We start from the raw sequence: 27,877 nt of genomic DNA, 5'->3' as shown, positions 1-27,877 counted from the left end.
AGAAATCCTAAATTGAGGCAATTTTATTTTTCTCCCAATTCAGAGTGTCTGTTTTTGAGGATTTTATTCACACCAAAAGCCGGTCTTGTATTTAACTGTGCCCTTGTAAGGAGGCAACTAAATAGGGTCTTAGACTAACTGGCTATCTTTCATTTATCAGCACAGAATGGATTAAGGGCTGACAACACCTAGCTACCTAAAATACTCCATATATATGACAGGACTACCAGGTGAGTTTGGGTTGCCTTTATAAGGAACCACTACAAGTTCTCAGTGCTTTTATACATAGGCAAGACCCTGTGAACTTAACAAGAAACTGCAATCTGTTGAACGTCATCACAAGCATTTCATGCAATCACAGACCTTTCAACTTCAGTGGATCAAAGAAAATCTACCTCCTTTCCCTCGTTAAAAAATGGAATTTTAATCTAAAGTAAATATTTAAAATTCAACTAAACAGAAGATATTTATTTTAGCAAACAACGTGACATGTATCTAGATATGCAATGATCGCCACCACCTTCCCCCCTCCAAAAATACAACCCATGAAATCGTTAATAAAATTCACTATCCCTTTTGCTATTCAACTATATTTAATACCAATAAACTTCAGTCTATACCTGATTAATCCACCACGTTTTAGTTATTAATGGCCCACAGTTTTTGTTTTATCGCTGTTAAGTGATGTGGAAGGGAGCACTTTGGTAATTGTCTGATCAGTAGAAGGTGTGATCCTAAATGGGTTTCACACTTGCTGTACCATGTCAAAACTCTGCCAAAAAACTTTCACCTATGGGGTTATCTCTAAGATAATGTTTATTCAAACAATCCCCAGACTATTTCTGAACTAAAAGAGGGTCATCATAGCAAAATTCAAGGGCAGTGCAAAGAGATGGATGTGTCAGAATTATTGACCATTTTGTATGTTGTATTCAGGTGTGCTTATCATTGAAATCCAATAAAACAACATTGGGCGTTAACTACTGTTATTATTTTGTAACTCTTTGTTTCCATTATGGCTAAATTAGTCAGTTGTATATGCTTGTCACTGATCAGATAGTCTGTGCTGCTGGATGGTCCTGTCTCGTCTAACGTACACACGACCACACAAAATGTTTTGGCCATGCTGGTAATAATTGAACGTCACCATACAAATGAATAACAAGCTTCAGATTTTATTTTCCTTCTCCTGGCTTAGTTGCTTTTTCTAAAGGTCTGTCTAAAGTTTACCCTACTATTTCACCCATAAATTTGAGGGGCCGGTTAGAATTTATACCTTTCTCAAGTGTATTGGTAAAAGCAATGTAATGAACTGGGATTCAAACATACTGCAATTTTTCTGCTGAACCAATATGCACATGCACATATCTTCAAACACTTTCTCCACATCCTGCAGACTACGATCTATCATCCATATTATTTGGATTATTCAAATTATTATTCTCATCTTGAATGTTATTTTCAGGTTTCAATCAATGTAACTTCTGACCATCTTCAAGAGAATCTTTTTGTTAAACTCATGAATCTACAAGGAATTTCAAACAGAACCCTTCATCCATGAGGTATCATGCTCTTGTTCCATCAACCATGACTAGGTAAAAGTCCTAAGTAATTCACAATTGTATTTTGAAATTTGCCTACATTGAAGATTGAATCTTCAACCCCCAGAAGAGTGTAACTTAGAACTGAATTTTACCAAGTACTGTACCAACTACACCAAATTCTGTACAGATTCCAAAGTTCAACAAGATACAGCTGAAGAAAGTCAAAGATTACATTGATCGAAATGTTGTGAAAATAAAACCCGAGATGAGATTAGTAGTCTGAATGATCCAAATAATCAATCCTGAAGACCTTTCTCTCAATACTTTGTTTAGCTGATTGATTGATCTGGAAGTAGAGAACACACTTATGTCATTTTCTTGGTGGTTTGCTTCTTTTTCTGCACTTTCCCACCATACCTTCTAGACATACCTTGCTCACACTAACTGTTTATCTTTTTGTGTGCCTGCACGATTCTAACACTTTTTATTCAACTACAGATGAGATGGCTGCAAGTTTTGTTTTCACAAAAAGATTGTTCTAATCAGATGTGTTAACTTTGCTCTACACATTGTTATTTTGAAAGACGGTGAGTTTCTCTGTTTTCTCTGTCCAATTGATAAACTCGAAAACATATAACACTACTGACAGTACATGAGTGTTGATAATCTGAACTATCATCCAGTATGAAATGGAAATTGAAGTGGAAACTAACACATGCATTAACTTAAATTCTTCTTTGACAAGATAAAGATGTAATGAAAAAAAAAGAGATATTGGATTGTTCACTTTTTTGGTACAAATTCAACACTGATTTTCTAGCATCCAAATTCACTGTTTTGCCAAACATTTTTTATTATTATTATTATTATTATTATTATTTAAAATAAGTGGAGACTACCACCAGCAGGTGCAGTGTAAACAAACTGATGGTGCACGACACACTTCGCCATTTTTAAGATGTCAAATTAATCTGACAGTAAGCCCTTCCAAATGCAAGATCATTAGTTGGTGGAATATCGCTGTTCTGCATGTATTATGAAATCGTGTTGCTTTTTAGGGGACCACAAGTAGTAGCACTGTGAGGACTCGGTTTGTAACCAGGTATTTCACATTCAGGCAGCATAAAAAAATATATTCAGTCAAGTTTTAAAAGAAGAGCTTCCCAAACATCATCTTTTTAAAACACTAAACAACCTTTCTAGTTGCGCTTTATAACGACAGAACACGAGAATAACTTCTGCAACTGGTACCATCATTTATATTGTGCTTGTCCAATTTTAATTAAATAAAATCTCTCATAAACACACTATAAACTTTCAATAAAACCTTAAGTCTTGAAATATCTGCTCACAGATCTTAACTATTCAGATCTACGTAGCGTTGCCAGTGGGCTGTATTTTCCACTCATTTGAGTAGAGATTTCCTATCCCGGGAAATTGGATCTCCCACCCCACAAATAAAAAAAAAAGTTATACCTCAGAATTTGGCCCAAGAAGCTATCTGCATAGCATTTTTCAAGACCAAAGATAATTTCCTGTAGAACTATCTAATTAAGTAAAGAATGAAGTATAAAAATTAGGTAAAAAAAAAAAATGGTGTATTTGTTATTTAATAGCACTGAGTCATCACGGACAAATATGTCATATTTTCATCAGTGCTGGGTTTAAAATTATAACCCTATTATTTTTTGCCCAGTTTTTAAGGAGGATGAGTCTTTCAAAGTTTATAAATATGTTCAGTATTCATTTACTTGTATATTAAATTAAATAGAAAAATATAGAAATAAGTTGATTTCTTTGACAGTTGTCAATAGAATGAGGTTTAATTTGTTATCTAAAAATGAAAAATTTAAAACATGTAATTTCCACTTGTTTGATTTTATTTGTTAAATTGTAAATTTGCATTTGATATGTCCCACAAAGGGGGTATATTTGCTTGAAATAGCCGAGTGGTTTGGGCTATAGTAATCGAGTAATGCAATCGAGTAAGTTGCCTTAATGAATGGGTGTTTGTGATCATAGCTCGTAATATCCTTAAGTGTTAGATGTTTAGCATATCTTTCAACATCTCTCCCAGATGACTCTACCAATTTATTCAGGTTTCACACCAGTCATTCATATTCATATTCATTACATCAGTATTAAACAGAAAATATTGTGATCTTTTGAAATTTGGAAAGTTTCTTTGTTAAATTGGAAATTTATTGGAACAATGTGTAATTGGGACGCATTTTTTAATTCCACACTTCATAGTTTTAATTGGAACAACCCTACTGATTTTATTTGTTAATTAAAAAAATTTATTAATCTATAAAAGTGAAATTATCTGTGTGTGTGTGTGTGTGTGTGTGTGTGTGTGTGTGTGTGTGTGTGTGTGTATACATTATTCTACCAAACTACTCTGTCAATTTTCAGTCTCCAGATTCGAGATTTGACATAAGGGATATTGAGATTTGGGAAAATCTTTTTAATCGGTTTTTGGCCAGAAATTTGGCTGTCAAAGGGTCAAAGTTCAACAATTTTTCCTTTGAAAACTCTACCAAACTCCTCTGCCAATGGTGGGTCTAAACACTTGAAATTTTAGATGTAGGTTACTTGGACATAGATCAAACTTTTTAATTCGATTTGAGCCCCAAACAAATGTTAAAAGGTTAAAATTGGCGTCAAAGTTTTAAAAAAATTGACCTTTGTGGTCTCTACCAAATTACTCGGCCAATTTTCGTCTAAAAAATTTGAAATCTATATATATAAAAGCGAAAATGTGTGTGTGTGCACTTTTTCTGTATGTCCGCAAAAGGCTTTTTTCGCCGGGTTTCTCGGTCAGCTTGCTCTTTCTTAAAACTTTTTATATGCTGTCTAAATGATAATATGTACAAGTTATGAACGGGCGTGTGTATTTAATTTGCCCGACTTTCACGCACTATTTTTTCCAGATTTTTCGATCACTGCGTGTTTCTTTCGCTTTTCAGTATAAAAAAGCAAATGATGGGGAGGGGGAAACAGAAATTGGCTTGCAGCGCAAATCAGGTCATGGTCAAACATTACGTGACTTAACTTTCGAGCACCTGTTAATTTCACTTTATAAACGATAAATTAACACAGCTTTCACTTCCTCTCCTCTCGTGGCCGAGATGGTTAGGTGTCTGGGTTTTTTCCCTTTTCGTTTCCACCTTTGCATCAAGGCTTCGGATTTGAGCCTACCTTTTTTCTTTTACACCTCCAAACACCCAGCCAACGTTTTTTTTTTTTTTTTTTTTTTTTTTTTTTTTTTAAACAGGGTTGTTTTTATCTAACCCCCCCCCCACACACACACACACCTCCAAACACCCGGGCAATGCCGGGTACCCCCTCTCCCCGCTAGTTTTACATAAAGTGTATTCAGACATAGGACAAGCTTTTTAATTGTTTTTTGGCTGAAAATTTGGCTGCCAAGAGGTCAAAGTTCAAAAGATTTGACCTTTGCGGTCTCTAGTAAAACAATTCAGCCAATTTTGGGTCTAAACATTTTGAAATTTTACATAAAGGGTATTCAGACATGCAGCAAGCTTTTTAATCAGTTTTTGGGCAAAAATTTGGCTGCCAAGAGGTCAAAGTTGAAAGCGTTGACCTTTCCAGACTCTGCAAAACTCCTCCCCCAATTTTGGGTTTAAATAATTGGAATTTTAGATGCAGGTTACCTGAACATGAACTTTTTAATATATATATATATATATATATATATATATATATGCACATAAAGTTATAAACAGTACATAGGGCCTGAGCAAAGCTAGACTGAACTACTAGTTATTTAACATTTGTAATATATTTTTTGTTACTGCAAAAAATCAAAAATTATTTGCAAGAAAAAGGTCAAAATAATCAGGGTTTTTCTTTGTTTTTGGGTTTTTTTTTTTTTTTGGTTTTTTTTTGCCTAACTCTGGTGGAAATGTCCTGACTTCACATTTGACTATAATAACCAAATGCAATTATTCAACATAAGTCATCACTGTCTATCAAGCATTCACATTTACAGGGCTCTACGGACAAATTTATTAAGTTGACAACTAAATAGTTGTGTTTACTGACCAAAATAGAAAAGTTACTAGCCAAACCCACATGAGTTTTTGAATATGACATCTTTGTTCCGTGACGAGTACGTACATCATAAAAATTTTTCTGTTATTTTTTTACTTGAATGTATAAACATTCAAAATTCTTCAAATGTTTTTTAAACAACCTTCATTAAAAAAAGAGTATATTGTTTAAATAATTTGACTTTGTTTTATTTGGAATAATAGTAATAATAATAAAGGTTCAAAAGACATTTTTCACTCAGTAATGAACTTTAGATTGTTTGTTATTTTTATTTTTTATTTTTTGTTTTTTCATGAACAATCACCAAAAGGTAAGCGTTTTATTATTTCTAGTCGCCACTTGGAAAAATCGCTTGCAAATATGGCTGTTTCACTCACAATGTAAAGTCCTGTTTTATAACATAGTGATCCAAGAAACATTGAAATTGTCCTTTTCTGCAGACTAAGAATATAAACAATATAAAAAAGAATTGTAAAATTCAGGGGGGGGGTCTCAATATTTGAATCTCCTTAAGTTTCTTACCAACTTAGGACCATATAAAACTATTGGTTTTATATACCTACACAAAAAGTGGATTTTAACAAGACTGAACACGAAGGATGAAAATCTATATAAGTCTATATTATATTTCTCTTTTACTGTTTTTCTGTTCCAGTTTTTCTTGGAAACTACAGGGCCTATCTGTATGAACCGTTATAAGATGAAGCAAACTAAATATTATGGTTTACATTCGATGCACAGTTAGGGATTAATCACCACAATACCACATTTACTCAAAGTTTAACATAAAGCACTCATTCTAAGTCAACAGGCAATAATTTCTGTTTTGATTGAGCTAATAAGTCATATATTTATATTATCTAAAATGGTTCAAAAACATTCTCATCATAAGGAGTACTTTAAAGCTTGAAAAATCAATGACACTTTAAAAAAATAAACCCTTTAACTCTTTTATGAATAACTTTTTCTTGGCCATCTCAAAACATCCGTAGAATATCCAAACAAAGCTATTAATTTTTCCATTGAGCAAGAGATTTCAGAATTTGAAAAATTGTAGAAAATTTATTAATGGGTGTTAAGTGAATAATTTTGTGTCGAATTTGCTATTGTTTTTAATTGAATTGCTTAAAAGATTGGAAAACAAATTAGATTTGTCAAATAATAAAGAAATTCGAAATGCAGAAATTATTTACAATGTGTAAATGTTATATATATTATTTAATTGGAATTCGTTATTGAGATGATTTTTATTTATAATTTATTTATTGCGGACTATTATCCTCATGTTTTTTAGTTATTGTTTCACGTTTCAGCCAACTATTCCTCTGGCCTTCGTCAGGTGGTTACAGCGACGTAAATCTTACATTACATTATCTTGACATTGTATATCATTTGTTGTTAGATGAGCAACACTAAAAGTCCCCTGTACTTCCTGAAATAGAGTAGTTAACTCTCTTGGGGCTGTCTTTGATTGGACTCAGATACCATCCCTAATGAGTTAGAAATTTGACTTGCTAACTCCAGAAAGCTGACATTAACATGAGAACAGGATGCAAGAAAAAGCTCTTTTTATCAGGGATTCGAGTAGTCAATGACAAAATGATCTTAATTTAAAATGAATTTTCCAATCTCTCCTCAACATACACATGCATGAAATTTAATGTAAAATGGTAACCCATTTCCAGTCCATTCTAACTGCTTAGCACTGTTAATAATAATAATAATAAATTGTTATCGAAGATAAATTATGTTTTCTTTTGGTGGTGGAGGTGAGTCAGTGAAAAGTTAGTAATAAAAAAAAAATTTACTTACCTTAAGTCTGAGTGGTGAGCCCAAGTAGATCACCTCTCACAAGTCCATAGGAAAAAAAAAAGATATATATATATATATATATATCGGGTGCCCAGCATTGCCTGGGTGTTTGGAGGTGTGTGTTGAGCACAAAAAAAAAGTGTAAGTAGGCAGACAAGCTTAAACCTGTACCATGAAGGAGGAAAAAACCCCCAAAAACGTGACATCTTTGCTGTTGCACCCATCGCCAAACCAGAAGTGACAAATGTTTAAATTAACGCTAGTCAATCATAAAGAGAGGATGACTTTTGAAAATATTGCTGAAAAAAGCGACCTCTCCCTGTAGAAAAGTGTCCAGTTAAGGGTGAAGAAATTCATGTTTTTAGCCAATTTTTTGCTATTTGTTGTCCGAAGGGTCGAGCTTTAAAACGATACTGATCTTGTGAAACTCCGTTGCCTCTGCCCAAAGTTTTAGGCAGACATACAAACGTACATACATACATTTAAACAGACAGGTGAGATTTATATTATAGAAGATAACTACTCTAAAATGCTAGAATCAACTGGAAATGGGGGATCATTTTATGTTAAATTCATATAATTGTTTTTTACTTAAAGTTTTTCAAAATGCTTACACATAATTTGTGCAATAAGAGTTTGAAGCTGAATGTTTACACAAAAAAAAACTGTCCGTTAACAAGAGAAAGACGCAAAGTGCACTGAGGCTGATTTAAAAAAAAAAAAAAAAAAGAGAGAGAAATAAACTGGAGTTTTCATGTCGCTATTCTGCTGATATTGTGTTTGTTTTAACAAAACGCTTGGGACAAAATTATTTCCAGAAATTAAATTTCAGTGTAAACTGTTCAATTTGCATGTCTTCTTGGAACAATCTCAGACTTATTGAAACATATTTGGCACAATTTTTTTGTGTCTGTAAAACCTGTATTTTTTAGCTTTTTATACTTGTGTGATTTCATACAAATTGTTTGCATTAAGGTTTTACAATTTTGCTCTAATTTAAAGAATTTAATTTCTTGTATTAATATTCAATTTCTTTGAAAAGTTTTTCTCTAACAGTAACAACTTGATAAAAAACAGTCCTCATCCATTTTTAACTTTCATCTGAACTTTAGAAGAGCTTGCCGGTTTTGCATCAATCGTTAAAGTTTTATGCTGATTTTTTTTTTTTTTTTTTTTTTTTTTTTTCTCTTTCTCCCCAAAAAAATTTTACAACCAGCTGGGATACCCAGTATTGCTAAAGAAAAAGTATAACATATTTCTATTAAAACTTCTGTCTCCTCCGGTTTCCCCCTCCCTCTTCTCTGCCTAGCCAATTTCTCTCTCTCTCAACATACACACAAGTAACTCATTTTTCTTATAGATTCCTCAAGAAATGAATTGGCATAAGGGAATTAACTGCTTGATTAAAAAAAAATCTCAGTTACTTTCCTTTAGTTAACACATATTCTGGTTAGAAAATTACCCCCCCCCACACACACACACACCTCGACAAAATCTATTCCAGTTCAAGGTTAAAGAATGGTCATTTTTTCCTAAATCTTACATATTATTCATCTGTGACAATGCCCATCAAGAAAATACCAAATATATGCATTTGTTTTGTTTTTTTACTTTTAGCCAAACATACAAACAGACAACTGCCCTTTATATTATTCTAGCACGGCTCCCCAGTGTTGCCAAGGACTATAAAACAAAAAAAAATGAAGTTACGTTTGAACATACCTACTATTCTTAGGATACTGAGCACTTTGCTAGACTACCACTTTCTATACTAAGCAAAGGCTTCTCGACTTTCTTGTATAAAACAGTATAACAGAATTCAGTCACATTATTTTTTCTGGGCAAGTCTTTAAACATACCTGCTCTATCCAGAATATTGAGCACTTTTGATTGACTAATTTATACTCCTTACCATGTATGATACTATATTTTTCCTAATTTGACTCAGGCAACACCATGTACTTTGTCTAGTATACAGCATATTAAAAAAACTAAACAAAAAGGGCAATACTGTGTGTAAACTCACCTACTCTACCTCGAAAATTGAGCACTCTTGGATTACTGTGTACCAATTACCAGATAATATACTTCATTATTATGATATGATACCACATTATTATTATTATTATTATTATTATTATTATTATTATTATTATTATAAATCTAGGACAACACTGAGGAGATTATCTTGTATAAAATAGTGTAACAAAACAGTGATGTTTTTTTTTTTGGTGACGTTATTAATTATACAATGGCAGTTGCGCAAGTAGAAATAAACCATTGAGGAGAGTGGGGCTTGTTATAAAATTTCTGCATGGGAACATGTGCTTCAATTGCCGTTTTGAACCATTCAGTGGTCTCATTTGCACTCTGTTCAGCAGGAAAAGAAAAAATATTTCCCCATGGGGCAATGCTGATAAGATCTCTGATGGCTTTCCAGTCAGCCTTTTTATAATATCTCGTTGTTTTGAGCACTGGCTCTTCAGTTTTGGTTCTAGAGTTTAGGGCAATTTTGACCATTATCACTGCATGATCAGGGTTTCCAAGTGAGCTGTCAGCATTCGTTATACAATCATCGGGAACTGTGATCAGAAACAAATCTAGAAGTGATGCGTGTTGTTCTTGCTGGTCAGGGAAACGGGTTGGAAACGTAACCATTTGTGATAGGGAGTGAGATATAGAGAAGCTATGTGTTGTACTGCCCGCTGCATCTGTGTAAGTAGAGAATCCAAGCCAGTTTTTGTGGTGGACATTAAAATCACCAAATACATGTACTTGTGCGCTAGTGTCGAGGGACAGTGCTGTGTCTATGCTGTCAGAGACTTTGTTTATTATGGTGCAGTCCTAGGTTGAGGGAGAGCAGTAGAGAAAATAAAAGTAGCTAATGTTATGCTGCATGTTTAGTCTAAAGCATATAAAGGCTTGATTGTCCGATTCTAGGTTTGTTTCTCTAGTCAAGGGGAGGGTATCACGAATGTAGACTCCAAGTCCTTGCATATGTCTGTCCTTACGGCTGAGTGGGAGATATCCAAGCATGTTAAAGTAGTTAGAGGGGATGGAGGAGGGTAGGTTAGTCTCACTTAGTGCTAAGATATCCGGGGTATTTGTTAAGAGAAATGCTTCAACATCAGCTAAATTAGTTCTAAGCCCACGGATGTTCGTGAATGCAAGCCTCAAGGGAGGAGGCAAGTTGGATTTGTTTGACCCTAAGCCTAGTTTAAGCTTATTTTTTTTTATTGTAGTGTCATCATGTTTTTAAAGAGTTTCAGTTAGGTAAGGGGGAGCTGAACAAGAGGTTATGCAGAGTATCAGACATGCAACACAAGTAGACCATCAGCTGACCTTCCTTCAACTAGGACTGTGGCCTCAGGAAAGCCCACCGGGGATGAGTGCAGGGTTCCTTTCCATGCGTGACATGGCACTACAAACATCCCGATATTATACAACTGTTGATGGAGCAGCTGCTCTAAACGCTACCAAAGAGTTAGGGCACCTGTACTACCAGTCGGAAACAGCAGCCAGGAACTGTCAATCTGGTACCCTCAACCCATCAGAAGGTCAACCCAATATAATTGCACAGGCATATGTGGTACTCAAGCACTCTCAATTACCCAGTTTTTAGGGGTCGGATGTGTCGGAGTTGGCGTTCATTAACCTAGACAAGAAACGAGATCTACCACTGAGTGTTTTGCCAAAACTCTGTGATAGCGTCTCTGCGCCTGACTAAATAGGCAAAGAAGGCGTATGGAAGCTGGGCAATGATAGACAGAGCCCATCTACTCCTTCAGCAGTTTAGGTTTGCAGACCGGTAATTTGTTTGAGTCACCAGCTCTAGGAAGGTTGTCATCCAAGACTGGAGAGGCCTCCCACCCCTTAGGTTTATCTTGCTACGAGCACCTCGACAATTCCAACACCACGGATAACGATATTTGGTGGAGGGGTGGAGTGATTTCTTTGACTGGATATTATACGTGATTGTAACTATTTAAGATATTGTTTGTTTGTCACGCTCAAGTTTGAAATAGCATTTTCATTGCTAAACATTGCATTGAATAAACGCGTTATTTTTGATACCGCCATGCATGCATACAACTCGGTCTATCAAGTTTGAAATAGCTACTTTGCTGATCTGTCATGCATAAAAAGTTTGTAATAACCAGATTGAATGTTTTATCTTGTTTGTTTTTTTTTATTTGTGTTTTATTATTTATAAGAACTGATTTTCATAATAAAATGTCCATTTTGTAGGATGAAAGCTATCGATGACAAAAGTTGACAAACTAACTGACTTTTATTTATTATATAGATTTGCAAGACCCATGTCTTAGAGTTTACTGGACAAATTGAGAAAAGCAATAATCACCAAAGTAAATTGAACATGAAAAAATAAAAATAAAATGAAAATATGCAGTTGAACAATTTAATTTAATAAGGTGATTATAAATGTGTATGTAGATTTTTGGACAAAAACAAAGTAAAACTATATTTGTGGAGATTTGAGCACATAACCTCTTTCTACAAACAGTGAGTTTACCACTAAGCTTTGACAACATTTTTCTCTGATTTGAATTAAAGTATAAAATGCTTAAGCTTTTGTTGTGATGTGAATGACATAATTAATGTATTAATAAAACTGATTCTCTCTCTTCCTTTCTAATATGAATATATATATATATATATATATATATATATATATATATATATATATATATATTAAAAAAAAATTTTTTTAACAATTATTAAATATCTGGTATTAGCGGTTCCTTCCTAGAAGATCAGGGAAGTAGTTTTCCCTTAGGAGGGTCACACATATTTTTTTTAACATAAACAAATAAATATATATTATTTATTTTACTGACAAAATATTTATCTACATACATGTGTTTCGTCATACTACAGCTTATCAGTATAGTTTGACTGTTTTAGGGCTTGAACCTCAAACCATAGGTACTATGATCGAGTGTGTATATTGTTACACTATGGGCCCCAGCTGAAATTATGTGCTATTTTTAGTGCTTTAAAGTTATGTCGATTTCTATTTTTTAAAAAATTTTTTTTCTTGTTGATGAAATGATAATTCAATATTCAGTATTAGTGTCTCCTTCCTAGGAGATTGGGGAAGTAGTTTTTCCTTAGAAAGATCATTCATATTTTTTTTAATGTAAATGAATATATATTATTTATTTTACTTATAAAACAGTTAGCTATGCTGTACTATATACTTAATGTTTGTACACGTCCCTAAAAATGGGGCGATGATGCATATGTAGAGAAGGAAATTTGATGTATGTAATGGGAGGTAACTCTCTAGGAGAGCTAATAATACCAATAATGCAGTTGTTAAAATTACATTGTCATATATATTGCACACTATACTACAATTATGATGTATGCACGGAATATTTTAAGTAGTCTAATCTAACGTAAATTTAACACCATTATTCAGTTTTCTGCAGCAAACAAATTTATAGATTTTATTTATTCAATCAGCAACTCTTATCCTCGTGTGGCATTCAAGCCTTGATAAGTGGTGACCCCCCCCTCCCTTGTAAAAAATAAAAAAATGAAAGAAGAAAAAAGGTTAATGTAAGACTGGTCAAAAGCAAATAATTTTGTTTCATTATCTTCATCTCTAACTGTTTTATTAAAGAGAAAAATCTAAGCAGAACTAATAAAATCAAATGTGACTTAAGAATGAATTTTGTTTCTGCTAACATGGAGCATTGTTTTGGTAGAAATGAATGATTAAGCTGTTTTTTTAATGGCGGTTTTAATTATGAAGGTATGTCCATCAATGTTATGGGGCGGAGTGATTCTACTTTATATATAAGATAACAGATAACTCCCCCCCCTTTTCTCTTATCTTTATATATATATATATTCTCTTATACTTTATATATAATATATATATATATATATATATATTCTCTTATACTTTATATATAATATATATATATATATATATATATATTCTCTTATACTTTATATATAATATATATATATATATTCTCTTATACTTTATATATAATATATATATATATTCTCTTATACTTTATATATAATATATATATATATATTCTCTTATACTTTATATATAATATATATATATATATTCTCTTATACTTTATATATAATATATATATATATTCTCTTATACTTTATATATAATATATATATATATTCTCTTATACTTTATATATAATATATATATATATATATATATATATTCTCTTATACTTTATATATAAGATAACAGATAACCCCCCCCTTTTCTCTTATCAATAAAGATGAAGAGATATCAATCAATTTTATTTGCAAGACAAATATGAAAGTGCAGCAAGCCATGTAAAACAGAATCTACATAAACTTGAAAAGTCCTTGAATTTTTACTTTTGCCTTGAAAATTGTATTCTTTATGTCCATTAAAAATTTGTATCTAAATATTAAAAATAAAATCGAAATGAATATTAAAAAATTATTTAAGTAGTAAAACCATTAGAATATTTTTTAAATACTGAAAATAAAAATACATTGTTCTGAAATTGAATCATAATATTCTGGAGTTATGTCCCTTTATCATGAAACTTGCTTTCACGATACCGTAAATTTAGAAGTAAAACAAATGGGGAAAACAACAATATTTAATCGCATTTAGTTGGCCAAATATAAGTGAGCCAGGGAGTGTAATTATGATGTTTGACAGGCATATTATTGTGTATGTAAAAAAGGCATTTGTTTTGAGCAAAATGAGTGAAAGTGCTTTGAAATTGCACATGGCTGGCACTAAACACAAAACGAACGAACAAATGCACATATCGGATAACTGCAATCAAATTGACAAGTTACAACTTTGTTCTAAAACTATCAACTGATAACTCCAAATCAGCATGTGAAATTTCAGCTCGGCCATAAACTGGAACTTCAGATATAAGCTACAAACCAAATTCTGTTTTGGATTTCACTTCAAAGAACGACATACTTCGAGCAGAGATTTTGTGGACATTGAAAACTGTAACCAGGCATCATATCGGTCAAATGAACATGTTAGAAATATATTTCGGTCGATGTTCTTTGACAGTGCAATTGCGATTAAATTTGCATGTGGCAAAAAGAAAACAGCATATTTGTGTAAAAATGACAGGCTTGATAAACCTTTCACAACTTACATGGGTGACCTTTTGTGAAGACTATTCTAGTGTACTCTCATGGTCAGGCCAGTATCGAGAGAGGATTTTCCGTGAACAAAGAAATAGAGGTAAAAAATATGAAGACTGAGACTAGTGGGACAGAGCATCATCTGTGACCAGGTCATGGCAGCAGGAGGGGTGTGTCAAGTCCCAATAATGAATCCCTTCATTGTTTTATGTTCTATGGCTAGACAAAGGTGTGATGTGTGCCTAGAAAAACAAAGACGAGAGTCAAACAGATGGACAAAAACTGAAGGGAAAGGCAAACTTTGAGCAGATAGAGAAACTGAATGATAAAAAATGAGAATAGAAAATGACATTGTGCCATTGACTTCAGCAGATGTTTTTGTACTGAAAGCAGAGAATTTTGGAAATTTGAATGTGTTGACAAAGTCAAATTCCTTTTGAAAATCAGCCTCTGGAAAACTGAACTGGTTAAGCTCAAAGAAATTCTTCAAACTAAACAAAAACTGAAAATCATTCATAATTACTAAATTTCAAAGTGTAGTTGTGAGCTTAAGCTGTAAATAGTTGACCAGTTTTGTTGCGCGTTATGTTCATATAAATAACTGTGACCTTGAAATAAAGAGATAAAATGAAAATGATTTTTCCTGTTGTCGATTAAGTTTTTTGGTTAATTATATCATTGTTTATATATCAAATTTTGTTTTGAAAACTTCAATTTTGTCTGTAGAAAAAATGTACATCGAAAATCTGTATGAATCCTGTAAAAAGACTGTAGATATTGTATCTATATATCATCTGAATGTTCGTCCAAAGTGACTTCAAACCTGGATATGGTAGGTATCACAACCTCCTCTGGCAGGCTGTATTAGAAAACTGAAACACGAACATAGAATGTTTCCTTTCTTCTGTTGAGATGAATTACATGATGCTACATCTGCAGGTGATGTGGAGACTGTGACTAAGTGTTTAGGTGAAAAACTCCTCAATAGTAGATTTATATTCTGTTAATAGTCGCCCTCATATCCTTCGCTGCTCAATTGAGAACAGATTTACTTTTTGAAGCTGCTCTTTGTAGATAAATATGGATAATCTGGTCACCATCCTGGTTGACAACCACTGACAACACACTCCAGGTGAATGATATCTGTTTGAAGATAGGGATTTGCTGTTTGGATGACATACTAAAAAAAAAAAAAAATGGGTACTTATGTATCTTTACACCTGTTTATTATCAAACGTGATATAAAATGAGAAGTGGTGGGAAGAGGTTAAGAGAATGTATTAAATACAAGCATCTTATAATCTAAAGACACCGAGTTCGATCCCTGAACAGGATAATACATTTTTATTTTATTCACAACTCCAAATAAATTTTACTAAACAATATTTAAACTGGTTACGATGGAGTTGTTTTAAAAGATTCTCAAATGTATATCAAATAAATGGAAAAAACAACAAAGTAAATCATTTTGCTTGCATGACACCCCCCCCCCCCAACAATGCCATTCATACAAGTCACATCAATACAAATTAATTTCAGTTCACACTTGACTTGTCTACTTGTCTCTCAACTTTCAGTCATGAATGTCCAACAGTTTTAGTCTGGTCTTTGAATGATATTCAGGGACATGGGTGATCATCTCAACACTCCCTGGACCTTAACAAACCCCCCTTTTCCAAATTCTTATCTGTGGTTAACTCATCAAATGATGTTTGTCAAAACAATCTCCATACTATTTCTGAATTGGAAAGGTCCATCACAGCCAAAATCAGGGCAATACTAAGAGAAGTGTGTGACAGTTATTGACAATTTTGCATGTCATATGTAGGTGCGTTTATCACTGAATGGCGATAGAACAAACTGTTGGATATTGATGACTGAAACTTGGTGCATACATAAGTCGGGCATAGATTGAAGTTTATTTGTACCAAATAGGGTTGGATTACAGAAATGCTTATTTGGCATAATGGTAAGACCAGAGTTCAATCCTTGGTCAAGTCATACCGTCTCCTTATTAAATACTTGGTATTATGAGATAAGAATCAAGGATAAATGGAGTAATCCAAGGAAAGACGTGACACCCTTTCTTACACCTCAGTGTAGTAGTCAATGAAAAAGGAGCCTTTGGACGTCCTCAACTATAGCTGCCCTTTTTTCTTTCTTTTTTTTTTTCTTTTTCTTTTTTTTTTTTTTTTTTTTTTTTTTACAGAAAGGATTGTGAATTTAGTAACAATTCCATGGTTGTTTTTTCTTCAGGGGTAGTAGGGGTTACTTTTGTATCTAATAAAAGCAACTTTTTATTAACTATTTTATTTACTCAGCTTAGATTATTTAATTGAAAAAATACTCCTCTATATAACCTTGTTCAACCAAATCTCCCCTTGCGATAATATCAGCGGATAGCCAGCTCCATTGAAGAATTTTCATTGACGGATTCTTTAATCACACACAAATACGAACTTCCCTTTTGACTTTTTTTTTTTCTTTGTTAAACATTTTTTAAAGTTTTAGAATTATCGATAATCTTTGAAAGAATGAATTTTAATTTAATATAAATTGTGCAATACATTCATTGGACGCATATAATCGCCATAATTTTAATTCTGAACGTGAGAGTTCTGAGTCAAAGTGTGGTCAATAGTCATGTTTGTGATAACTGTTTTAAAATCTTCAGTTTTTTTTTTTTTTTTTTTTTTTTTTATCACATTTCCGTTCAAAAGGTTTGGAGACGATTTACATTTGCTATTGACGACGTTCATTGTATAAAAAAGGAATGCCTTTATTTTTTAAATCTCTTTATAAAAATTGTAAGTATTTGTGTTATTTGGATTATTATTCACATCTTGGTTTTTATTTTCATGTTTCAACCAATGTAACCTCCCAACCTTCTGTAGGTGCATCTTTTCAAACTAAGGAATCTTTGTTGACAGAATTTTAAATTCAACACTTTAATTCAGGAGGTTAAATTCTTTTCATTTCATCAGCCTTGATGGGGGAAAAAATGTTAATTATGTTATCTTTATTATATTTCTCTTTGTTTGTATGTCCGTCAGTTCCACTTTTTGGTCCCCCAACAAAGGAGGAATTGGACCTAGTAATTAACCCCTGTCGCACTTTTCTCAATAACTACCGCTTTGGATTTTTTTTTTTTTTTTTTTTTTGAAACATCAGTTATGGTGAAAGTAAATTTTTGTCGGAACAAATTTTCCGGTATAACTCTGGTTGACCCCCTAGGGAGGCATTATAGGGTTAAAATTGCCCCCAAATTGTTCACTTGTGATGGGGGACTCCGCATGCTCGACTTTTTTTGTTGTTTGTTTTTTTTTGCAAACTACTGGTCCAATCTGGCTGAAATTTTGTATGGACTTTTGCTATGATAAATGCATCAAACTAAGTATTATTGTATCCAACCAGGGATTAATAGAGATTAGTATTTAATGCAAAAGTGAGCACAAATTAAACCATGTTCACCCATCAATTTGGCTTAAAGAACTCATTCTAAATCCCAACTTTTGCCCATTTTTAACAAGCAAAAAAATCTAGTTTTTATCGTTTGTAGTAAGCCTTCAACCTACAGTTGCTTACAACTGCTTGTTAATCAGTACCTTTAATTCTTATGCTACAGATCCATTAACAAATTAATGTTTTCCTCTGATTATGGCTGATGGAACAAAGCAATCCAGCCCTGTGGATTTAATAAAGACTTATGTTTGAAATTACATATAGTTTTCTCAAGTTTGAAAAGATGCACCTAAAGAAGGTTGGACATTATATTGAACAAACTGTTGTAATAAGAATAGTTTAAATAATTCAAATTATCAATCTTGATTTGAATGTGTCGGTTAAATGATTTATCGATAATGATTGTATTGTAAACCTTTCTATTTTATTCAGGCAGCATGAAAGGAAAGGGTAAAGGGATGTCAGAAACAAAAGATTGCCCATTACAGTTTCCTGATCTGAAGCCGGTTGACCATACCAAAGCTTGCCCACTTTATGCTGCAGGTAAATCAAATTCTTTTCTGTGTACATTTTAGAAAATAGTTTCATATATTTACATGTGTAACGTTGAACCGTTGTCCACCATTGTTTCATCTGGGCAAGGTTCAGCAAAGGTTGATTGTTAAGTGAGGATCGCAAATTTTTTTTTTTACACTTCCAATATTTTTTATAGGTTGATTTTATTAACAAAAAGGCATATCTGTCAACTGGTCAGTCCTCCTCTGTGGTTGTGAAACATGACCAATGAAGGTGGTGAATAGATGAAAGTTGGGAATTTTTTATAATGATTATCTTTGTCATATCTTGCATTCGACTGTAGTTCTTTGACAATACTTCAGTTTAAAGTCTTTGTGTTTGATGGTTTTGGCATGCAAATTGTTGCTAACTCACAATAGTTTTCCAGTGCTTATATAATAGTCACAAGTTGAAATTACTTATCAAGTAAAAACATTTTGATGTACTTGTGTATCATGCAGAAATCAGTGTCCTAACTAAAAATTAGAAAACTTATTGAGTAGATGTGAAATTCCAAATTAAAATCATTTTTTATTGTAAATTGCAGGGTTTTTTTTAAAAAAAAATTTTTTTATTACGTCTTTCATTTTTACTTGGTTAAATGAAAGACGGACTTATCTCCCCTGCTTCACAGATACTTCTAGTATTTCTGCTCTAATCAATAGTGGATCCAAAAATTTAATAAGACTGATTTTTATTTTTAAAAAAAAAGTTCTACTTGATCTTTTATGCAATCATTTTTTTTCTAATTTTTGGTGAGGATATTTATTTCTGCATTTATATTAAAGTCTTTTTTACTTGAAATGTGATTTTCATTTGTGACTTATACTAAGCACCGTCCTTCATACCTCTTTACTTGGGTGACATAAATGTGTTGGTGGGCGGCCGAGAACCTGGACAACAACTATCAAAGAGGACTTAGCTGAGTTCTCAGGTGTCAGCATTTGATAGTGGAATCATGATTAGTTAGCCATCTTGTGTGACTTTGCTTGGGATCATCATGCAGCAGCCATGATGATTTTGAACGTAGTCAGAGAAGAAACCAGCTTGATCTGAGCTGCGTAAATGCTGTTGTAACAACAACAGTGTCAGATGATGAAAGTAATTTGCTTCTTTTTTTTTTTTTTTTTTTTTTTAATCAAAAATCCAAAATATTTGTGACTGAAAATTATTCATCATCATATTTGATTCAGTGTTTGTTTTACATGCTGGCATGTGTTGGACGACTTTTAAAAATTCAATTCCAAACTAACATATCTCTGGTCTTTATTTAACCTTCTTTTTTTCAAATCTGTCACTTCCTTCCATGTTTTATTTATATCTTCATCCGGGTAATGCTGGATAGTCCCGCTAGTAGAAAAAAACCCTGGAATGTTACAGTATTGTTGCCATTTCATTTCTTGTTTCAGTTTTATCTCGTTCGGCTGATGAGGGAATTGGGGGCGATGAAATTGATGGTCTGCAAGCTGAACTGGAAACCTTGTTGGCATCTGCTGGGAAGAGACTAAAATTATTGGAAAAAGAAATAACGACGCTCAACAGTTGGCAAGATAAAAAGGACAAAAAACCCACTTCTGGGAAAGTAGTCAGTATCTTTTCTTGTTTTCCTTGTAACTTTTGTTGGATATAATCAGACATTTTTATTTCTAAAGATAATTTAATAAACGTTTTTATATTTTATTGTTATTTTAAAAAAATACTCAGATTTTGATTGGCGTTAAAATAGATAATTTACTTTTTGTTTCTTCTTTTTCCTGTGTTTTTTTCTTTATCTTTGTTTTTCTTTGTCTTTTCCTTTCATTTTTTCTTTTCTTTTTATTTCTTTTCCTTTCATTTTTTTCTTTTCTTTTTATTTCTTTTCCTTTCATTTTTTTCTTTTCTTTTTATTTCTTTTCCTTTCATTTTTTTCTTTATTTCTTTTCCTTTCATTTTTTTTTTCTTTTTTATTTCTTTTCCTTTCATTTTTTTTCTTTATTTCTTTTCCTTTCATTTTTTTTTTTCTTTTTTATTTCTTTTCCTTTCATTTTTTCTTTTCTTTTTTATTTCTTTTCCTTTCATTTTTTTTCTTTATTTCTTTTCCTTTCATTTTTTCTTTTCTTTTTTATTTCTTTTCCTTTCATTTTTTTTCTTTATTTCTTTTCCTTTCATTTTTTCTTTTCTTTTTTATTTATTTTCCTTTCATTTTTTTCTTTATTTCTTTTCCTTTCATTTTTTTCTTTATTTCTTTTCCTTTCATTTTTTCTTTTCTTTATTTCTTTTCCTTTCATTTTTTCTTTTCTTTTTTATTTCTTTTCCTTTCATTTTTTCTTTTTTTTTATTTCTTTTCCTTTCATTTTTTCTTTTCTTTTTTATTTCTTTTCTTTTCATTTTTTCTTTTTTTTATTTCTTTTCCTTTCATTTTTTCTTTATTTCTTTATTTCTTTTCCTTTCATTTTTTTTTCTTTATTTCTTTTCCTTTCATTTTTTTTCTTTATTTCTTTTCCTTTCATTTTTTCTTTTCTTTTTTATTTCTTTTCCTTTCATTTTTTCTTTTCTTTTTTATTTCTTTTCCTTTCATTTTTTCTTTTCTTTTTTATTTCTTTTCCTTTCATTTTTTTTCTTTATTTCTTTTCCTTTCATTTTTTCTTTTCTTTTATTTCTTTTCCTTTCATTTTTTTTCTTTATTTCTTTTCCTTTCATTTTTTCTTTTTTTTATTTCTTTTCCTTTCATTTTTTTTCTTTATTTCTTTTCCTTTCATTTTTTCTTTTCTTTTTTATTTCTTTTCCTTTCATTTTTTTTCTTTATTTCTTTTCCTTTCATTTTTTCTTTTCTTTTTTATTTATTTTCCTTTCATTTTTTTCTTTATTTCTTTTCCTTTCATTTTTTCTTTTCTTTATTTCTTTTCCTTTCATTTTTTCTTTTTTTATTTCTTTTCCTGTCATTTTTTCTTTTCTTTTTTATTTCTTTTCTTTTCATTTTTTCTTTTTTTTTATTTCTTTTCCTTTCATTTTTTCTTTATTTCTTTATTTCTTTTCTTTTCATTTTTTCTTTTCTTTTTTATTTATTTTCCTTTCATTTTTTTTCTTTATTTCTTTTCCTTTCATTTTTTCTTTTCTTATTTCTTTTCCTTTCATTTTTTCTTTTCTTTTTTATTTCTTTTCCTTTCATTTTTTTTCTTTATTTCTTTTCCTTTCATTTTTTTCTTTTTTATTTATTTTCCTTTCATTTTTTTTCTTTATTTCTTTTCCTTTCATTTTTTCTTTTCTTATTTATTTTCCTTTAATTTTTTTTCTTTATTTCTTTTCCTTTCATTTTTTCTTTTCTTTTTTATTTCTTTTCCTTTCATTTTTTTTCGTTATTTCTTTTCCTTTCATTTTTTTCTTTATTTCTTTTCCTTTCATTTTTTCTTTTCTTTTTTATTTCTTTTCCTTTCATTTTTTTTCGTTATTTCTTTTCCTTTCATTTTTTCTTTTTTTTATTTATTTTCCTTTCATTTTTTTTTCTTTATTTCTTTTCCTTTCATTTTTTCTTTTCTTTTTTATTTCTTTTCCTTTCATTTTTTTTCGTTATTTCTTTTCCTTTCATTTTTTCTTTTATTTATTTTCCTTTCATTTTTTTTTCTTTATTTCTTTTCCTTTCTTTTTTTTTTCTTTATTTCTTTTCCTTTCATTTTTTTTCTTTTCTTTTTTATTTCTTTTCCTTTCATTTTTTTTCGTTATTTCTTTTCCTTTCATTTTTTTCTTTATTTCTTTTCCTTTCATTTTTTTTCTTTATTTCTTTTCCTTTCATTTTTTTCTTTATTTCTTTTCCTTTCATTTTTTTTCTTTTCTTTTTTATTTCTTTTCCTTTCATTTTTTTTCGTTATTTCTTTTCCTTTCATTTTTTTTCTTTATTTCTTTTCCTTTCATTTTTTTCTTTGTTTCTTTTCCTTTCATTTTTTTCTTTATTTCTTTTCCTTTCATTTTTTTTCTTTATTTCTTTTCCTTTCATTTTTTTTCTTTATTTCTTTTCCTTTCATTTTTTTTCTTTATTTCTTTTCCTTTCATTTTTTTTCTTTATTTCTTTTCCTTTCATTTTTTTCTTTATTTCTTTTCTTTTCATTTTTTTCTTTATTTCTTTTCCTTTCATTTTTTTCTTTTCTTTTTTATTTCTTTTCCTTTCATTTTTTTTCGTTATTTCTTTTCCTTTCATTTTTTCTTTTCTTTTTTATTTATTTTCCTTTCATTTTTTCTTTTCTTTTTTATTTATTTTCCTTTCATTTTTTCTTTTCTTTTTTATTTATTTTCCTTTCATTTTTTCTTTTCTTTTTTATTTATTTTCCTTTCATTTTTTCTTTTCTTATTTCTTTTCTTTTTTATTTCTTTTCCTTTCATCTTTTCTTTTCTTTTTTTTTCTTTTTTATTTCTTTTCCTTTCATTTTTTTCTTTTCTTTATTTCTTTTCCTGTCATTTTTCTTTTCTTTTTTATTTCTTTTCTTTTTTATTTCTTTTCATTTTTTCTTTTTTTTATTTCTTTTCCTTTCATGTTTTCCTTTCATTTTTTCTTTTCTTTTTTATTTCTTTTCCTTTCATTTTTTCCTTTTTTATTTCTTTTCCTTTCATTTTTTCTTTTCTTTTTTATTTCTTTTCCTTTTTTTTCTTTATTTCTTTTCCTTTCATTTTTTTTCTTTATTTCTTTTCCTTTCATTTTTTCTTTTCTTTTTTATTTCTTTTCCTTTCATTTTTTTTTCTTTATTTCTTTTCCTTTCATTTTTTCTTTTCTTTTTTATTTCTTTTCCTTTCATTTTTTTTTCTTTATTTCTTTTCCTTTCATTTTTTCTTTTCTTATTTATTTTCCTTTCATTTTTTTTCTTTATTTCTTTTCCTTTCATTTTTTCTTTTCTTTTTTATTTCTTTTCCTTTCATTTTTTTTATTTCTTTTCCTTTCATTTTTTTCTTTATTTCTTTTCCTTTCATTTTTTCTTTTCTTTTTTATTTCTTTTCCTTTCATTTTTTTTCTTTATTTCTTTTCCTTTCATTTTTTTCTTTATTTCTTTTCCTTTCATTTTTTTTCTTTTCCTTTTTATTTCTTTTCCTTTCATTTTTTTTCGTTATTTCTTTTCCTTTCATTTTTTTTCGTTATTTCTTTTCCTTTCATTTTTTTTCGTTATTTCTTTTCCTTTCATTTTTTTTCTTTATTTCTTTTCCTTTCATTTTTTTCTTTATTTCTTTTCCTTTCATTTTTTTCTTTATTTCTTTTCCTTTCATTTTTTTTCTTTATTTCTTTTCCTTTCATTTTTTTCTTTATTTCTTTTCCTTTCATTTTTTTCTTTTCTTTTTTATTTCTTTTCCTTTCATTTTTTTTCGTTATTTCTTTTCCTTTCATTTTTTCTTTTTTTTATTTATTTTCCTTTCATTTTTTCTTTTCTTTTTTATTTATTTTCCTTTCATTTTTTCTTTTCTTTTTTATTTATTTTCCTTTCATTTTTTCTTTTCTTATTTCTTTTCTTTTTTATTTCTTTTCCTTTCATGTTTTCCTTTCATTTTTTCTTTTCTTTTTTATTTCTTTTCCTTTCATTTTTTCCTTTTTTATTTCTTTTCTTTTCATTTTTTCTTTTCTTTTTTATTTCTTTTCCTTTCATTTTTTCTTTTTTTATTTCTTTTCCTTTCATTTTTTCTTTTTTATTTCTTTTCTTTTCATTTTTTCTTTTCTTTTTTATTTCTTTTCCTTTCATTTTTTCTTTTTTTTTTATTTATTTTCTTTTCATCTTTTCTTTTTTTATTTCTTTTCCTTTCATTTTTTCTTTTCTTTTTATTTCTTTTCCTCTAATTTTTTTCTTTTCTTTATTTCTTTTCCTTTCATTTTTTCTTTTCTTTTTTATTTCTTTTCCTTTCATTTTTTCTTTTCTTTTTTATTTCTTTTCCTTTCATTTTTTCTTTTCTTTTTTTATTTCTTTTCTTTTCATTTTTTCTTTTCTTTTTTATTTCTTTTCCTTTCATTTTTTCTTTTTTTATTTCTTTTCCTTTCATTTTTTCTTTTCTTTATTTATTTCTTTTCCTTTCATTTTTTCTTTTCTTTATTTATTTCTTTTCCTTTCATTTTTTCTTTTCTTTTTTATTTCTTTTCTTTTCATTTTTTCTTTTCTTTTTTATTTCTTTTCCTTTCATTTTTTCTTTTCTTTTTTTTTTTTCTTTTTTATTTCTTTTCCTTTCATTTTTTCTTTTCTTTTGTATTTATTTTCTTTTCATCTTTTTTTTATTTCTTTTCCTTTCATTTTTTCTTTTCTTTTTATTTCTTTTCCTTTCATTTTTTTCTTTTCTTTATTTCTTTTCCTTTCATTTTTTTCTTTTCTTTATTTCTTTTCCTTTCATTTTTTTCTTTTCTTTATTTCTTTTCCTTTCATTTTTTTCTTTTCTTTTTTATTTCTTTTCCTTTCATTTTTTCTTTTCTTTTTATTTCTTTTCCTTTCATTTTTTTCTTTTCTTTATTTCTTTTCCTTTCATTTTTTCTTTTCTTTTTTATTTCTTTTCCTTTCATTTTTTCTTTTCTTTTTTATTTCTTTTCCTTTCATTTTTTCTTTTCTTTTTTATTTCTTTTCTTGAAAAGAATATAATTTTATCCTCATTGCTTTGTTAAAAATCTAGTAAATATAAAGTATAGCCAGAATTTTAATTTGGGATTCAATAATTGACTGACTGCTAACCTGATGCTCTGGGATATATGACTGTAACCCTGGCTTTTTATAACCGTTTTTCGTACTTTGTTAAATGATAAAACAATTTAGTTATTTTTTATTTATTTATTTATTTTTGTCCATAGCTCACATATCACGCTCAATATTGTTATTTTTATTTTTCTCCAGACAGATTTTAGTGTTTATTTAGAATTATTTATTTAAAAAAACTAAGATGCAGAAAAATCTTTGTATATACTTGTCACAAAACAAAGTGTTTTCATCGGTCATGATTAAATAAATAAGATGAAGACAACTCAATTCTTAGTATCTAGACCAAAATTATCCTTATACTGAATATAGTATTAAAATCACTAAAAATCGTAAATTTTTATTTTCTTATTTAAAAAAAATAAACTACTTGATCAATCCACATAATTTTTGGAATATGACATCTTCGTTCCATGACGAATACATATATCATAAAAAAAATTTTCTGTGTTTTTGTTAAGTGTAATTCTAAATAAGCACCCAGATTTTTTATATAAAGTAAAGAAAACCACATAACTGTTAACCTTGGTTGCATAAATTTGAATTATGAAATTTAATGATAATATTCCCACTTTAACATCTCTCTTTTTTTTTTCTTTTAGGAAAATAATACGACAAAAAATAAAAATGAAAATTCAAAAAGTTTTACGGTAAGTAATTTTTAAAATCAAAGATAATTTAGACTTAAAAAATCAGTCATAATAATGATGATATGTATCTGTCTTGTCATCTGATCACTACTGGATGTATTGTAACTGATGACATTGTAAGGCATATGTGACGGGAAGTAGTGGAAAGAAATTGATAGAAGGGAGAAAGTATTAAAAACACAAAGGTTTCATAATTTGAAAATTCAAGTTCAATTTCTGTGGAATGCAGTATGTTTAACAAGTTACTGTGTTTATTATGATGAAATCATATAATGTAAATAGAAATGTATTTAAAATATTTGTTGGATTATTATATTTGTCTTCGTTATGTATTTCTTTCCTTTTTTTTTTTCCCCTACCCTTATGGAAATCACTCAAGAGAAATCATGAACCACTTCATGTAAGGAGCTAAAGTGTGTGTGTGTGTGTATATATATATATATATATATTATAATGTTGTTTTGAAAAAGAAAAACCGAATGAATTTATGAAATGAATGAATGATTGTGTTCTGCATTCATTTAATTTAGATCATGCAAAAATTATAAAATACGTGATAGATAGAGCCAAAAGAAGACTTTTAGAGTCGGCAGTAATATTAAACACTAATGTTACATGATAAAGGCTGTCCCCTTTTCATGTAAGTATAAAAATGGAGAATTTAGTTAAAAATGGAAATGGGATGGCAATAGAGAAATTCGAACCTCGTAATCTTGGTTTAGAAATAGATTACGTGTGAGAATTTAAAAATGTAAAACAAAACATTTGTTTAGAATATAGATAAATATTCAAGAAAAGAATGTGAGCTGTCAAGTTTATTATGAAATTTTAAATTGAAAGAATGCAGCTTATAAGATAATGTTTTAACATATTGAATATAGGTTAAAATTCCTTTTGTAGAAATAGGCAAAGTTTTGGACACGTATGTCCAGGACACGTGAAAGAGTGCACATGTTTTAACATGTGTATGACGTCATGGAAAATAGAAAGTTCGAGGGATAGAGAAAAACTTTAGTTAGAGTTAAAGACAGTCAGTGAGAAAACTCGGAGAGGGACAGTCCGACATCTAGAAGCGAGACGTCACTTCAAGGAAAAATGTGAGACTTTGAATTCTTGATGATGGAATCACGGCCGTGTGAAGAATAAACCATCAAGTGTTTTTTGTAAAGCTCGTCTTGTGTCTTATGTTTCTTATACAAAGGTAAAGTCCAATTGTATTATATATTTGTGTTATATCTCTTTACATACATGTCTCAACATCATCATGTCTACACAATGTCCGAACTGTCTGAACACTATATCCCTTCACTCTAAGAGCTTTCTCTTTCTCTTCCATTCTACACAAAAAAAAGGAATGAACATTTTAATATATAGGAATCTCTTATAACAGGAACAATCTCGCTAAGTCTCTCTTACAATAAAATGAACTTCTATCTCTCTCGGAATCTTTCAACATCCCTCACTGTAATAAGACTCCTTCTAAGCATCTCTCACTATGAAAAAGCATCTCTCTCAAGACAAAGAATCACTTATAATAAAACTCTTTTAAGAAGCCCCCCTATATGTAACACTAATACTATTACGCAAAGAAAGGGCTTCTACCATTTAGCCCCTAGTATAGGGAAAATAATAATCAAAGTGAATAAGATTAGAGAGAAAAAAAAAGTGTACATATTTATTCAACGTATTTTTAAAAGTGTATATATATATATATATATATATATATATTGGCATTGAACAATCCAACCTTCTCATACACACACATAGTTTCCTTCCCAATATGGGTAGGATTCTAACACTGTTTCCTTTTCATTTACGTATGGTCTATGATCGTTTTCTTCTTCTGCATTTTTCCTTTTAATATCCTAAAGATATCCTCTGCAATAGGGACAAAACGTTTATCATTTCATAAATTCATTTGTTTTTTCCTTTCTTCAAA

The 27,877-nt window shown here is 29.7% G+C and overlaps 1 protein-coding gene across 1 annotated transcript in view; it reads left to right on the top strand.

The window, feature by feature from the left end:
• Positions 1 to 27,877, top strand: part of LOC145292987 (transcriptional adapter 3-like) — a 63,963-nt gene that overhangs the window by 22,907 nt on the left and 13,179 nt on the right. The window contains exons 3-5 of the mRNA XM_080139231.1: positions 18,483 to 18,593; positions 20,015 to 20,190; positions 25,891 to 25,938. Of these exons, the coding sequence (XP_079995357.1) occupies positions 18,483 to 18,593; positions 20,015 to 20,190; positions 25,891 to 25,938 (335 nt within the window). The remainder of the gene's footprint in view (positions 1 to 18,482; positions 18,594 to 20,014; positions 20,191 to 25,890; positions 25,939 to 27,877) is intronic.

This window comes from Euprymna scolopes, chromosome 14 (assembly GCF_053919585.1).
Source record: "Euprymna scolopes isolate OS-2025 chromosome 14, ASM5391958v1, whole genome shotgun sequence".
Lineage (NCBI taxonomy): Eukaryota > Metazoa > Mollusca > Cephalopoda > Sepiida > Sepiolidae > Euprymna > Euprymna scolopes.
The sequence above is the reverse complement of the archived record's forward strand: the minus strand, read 5'-3'. Positions and strand labels throughout refer to the sequence as shown.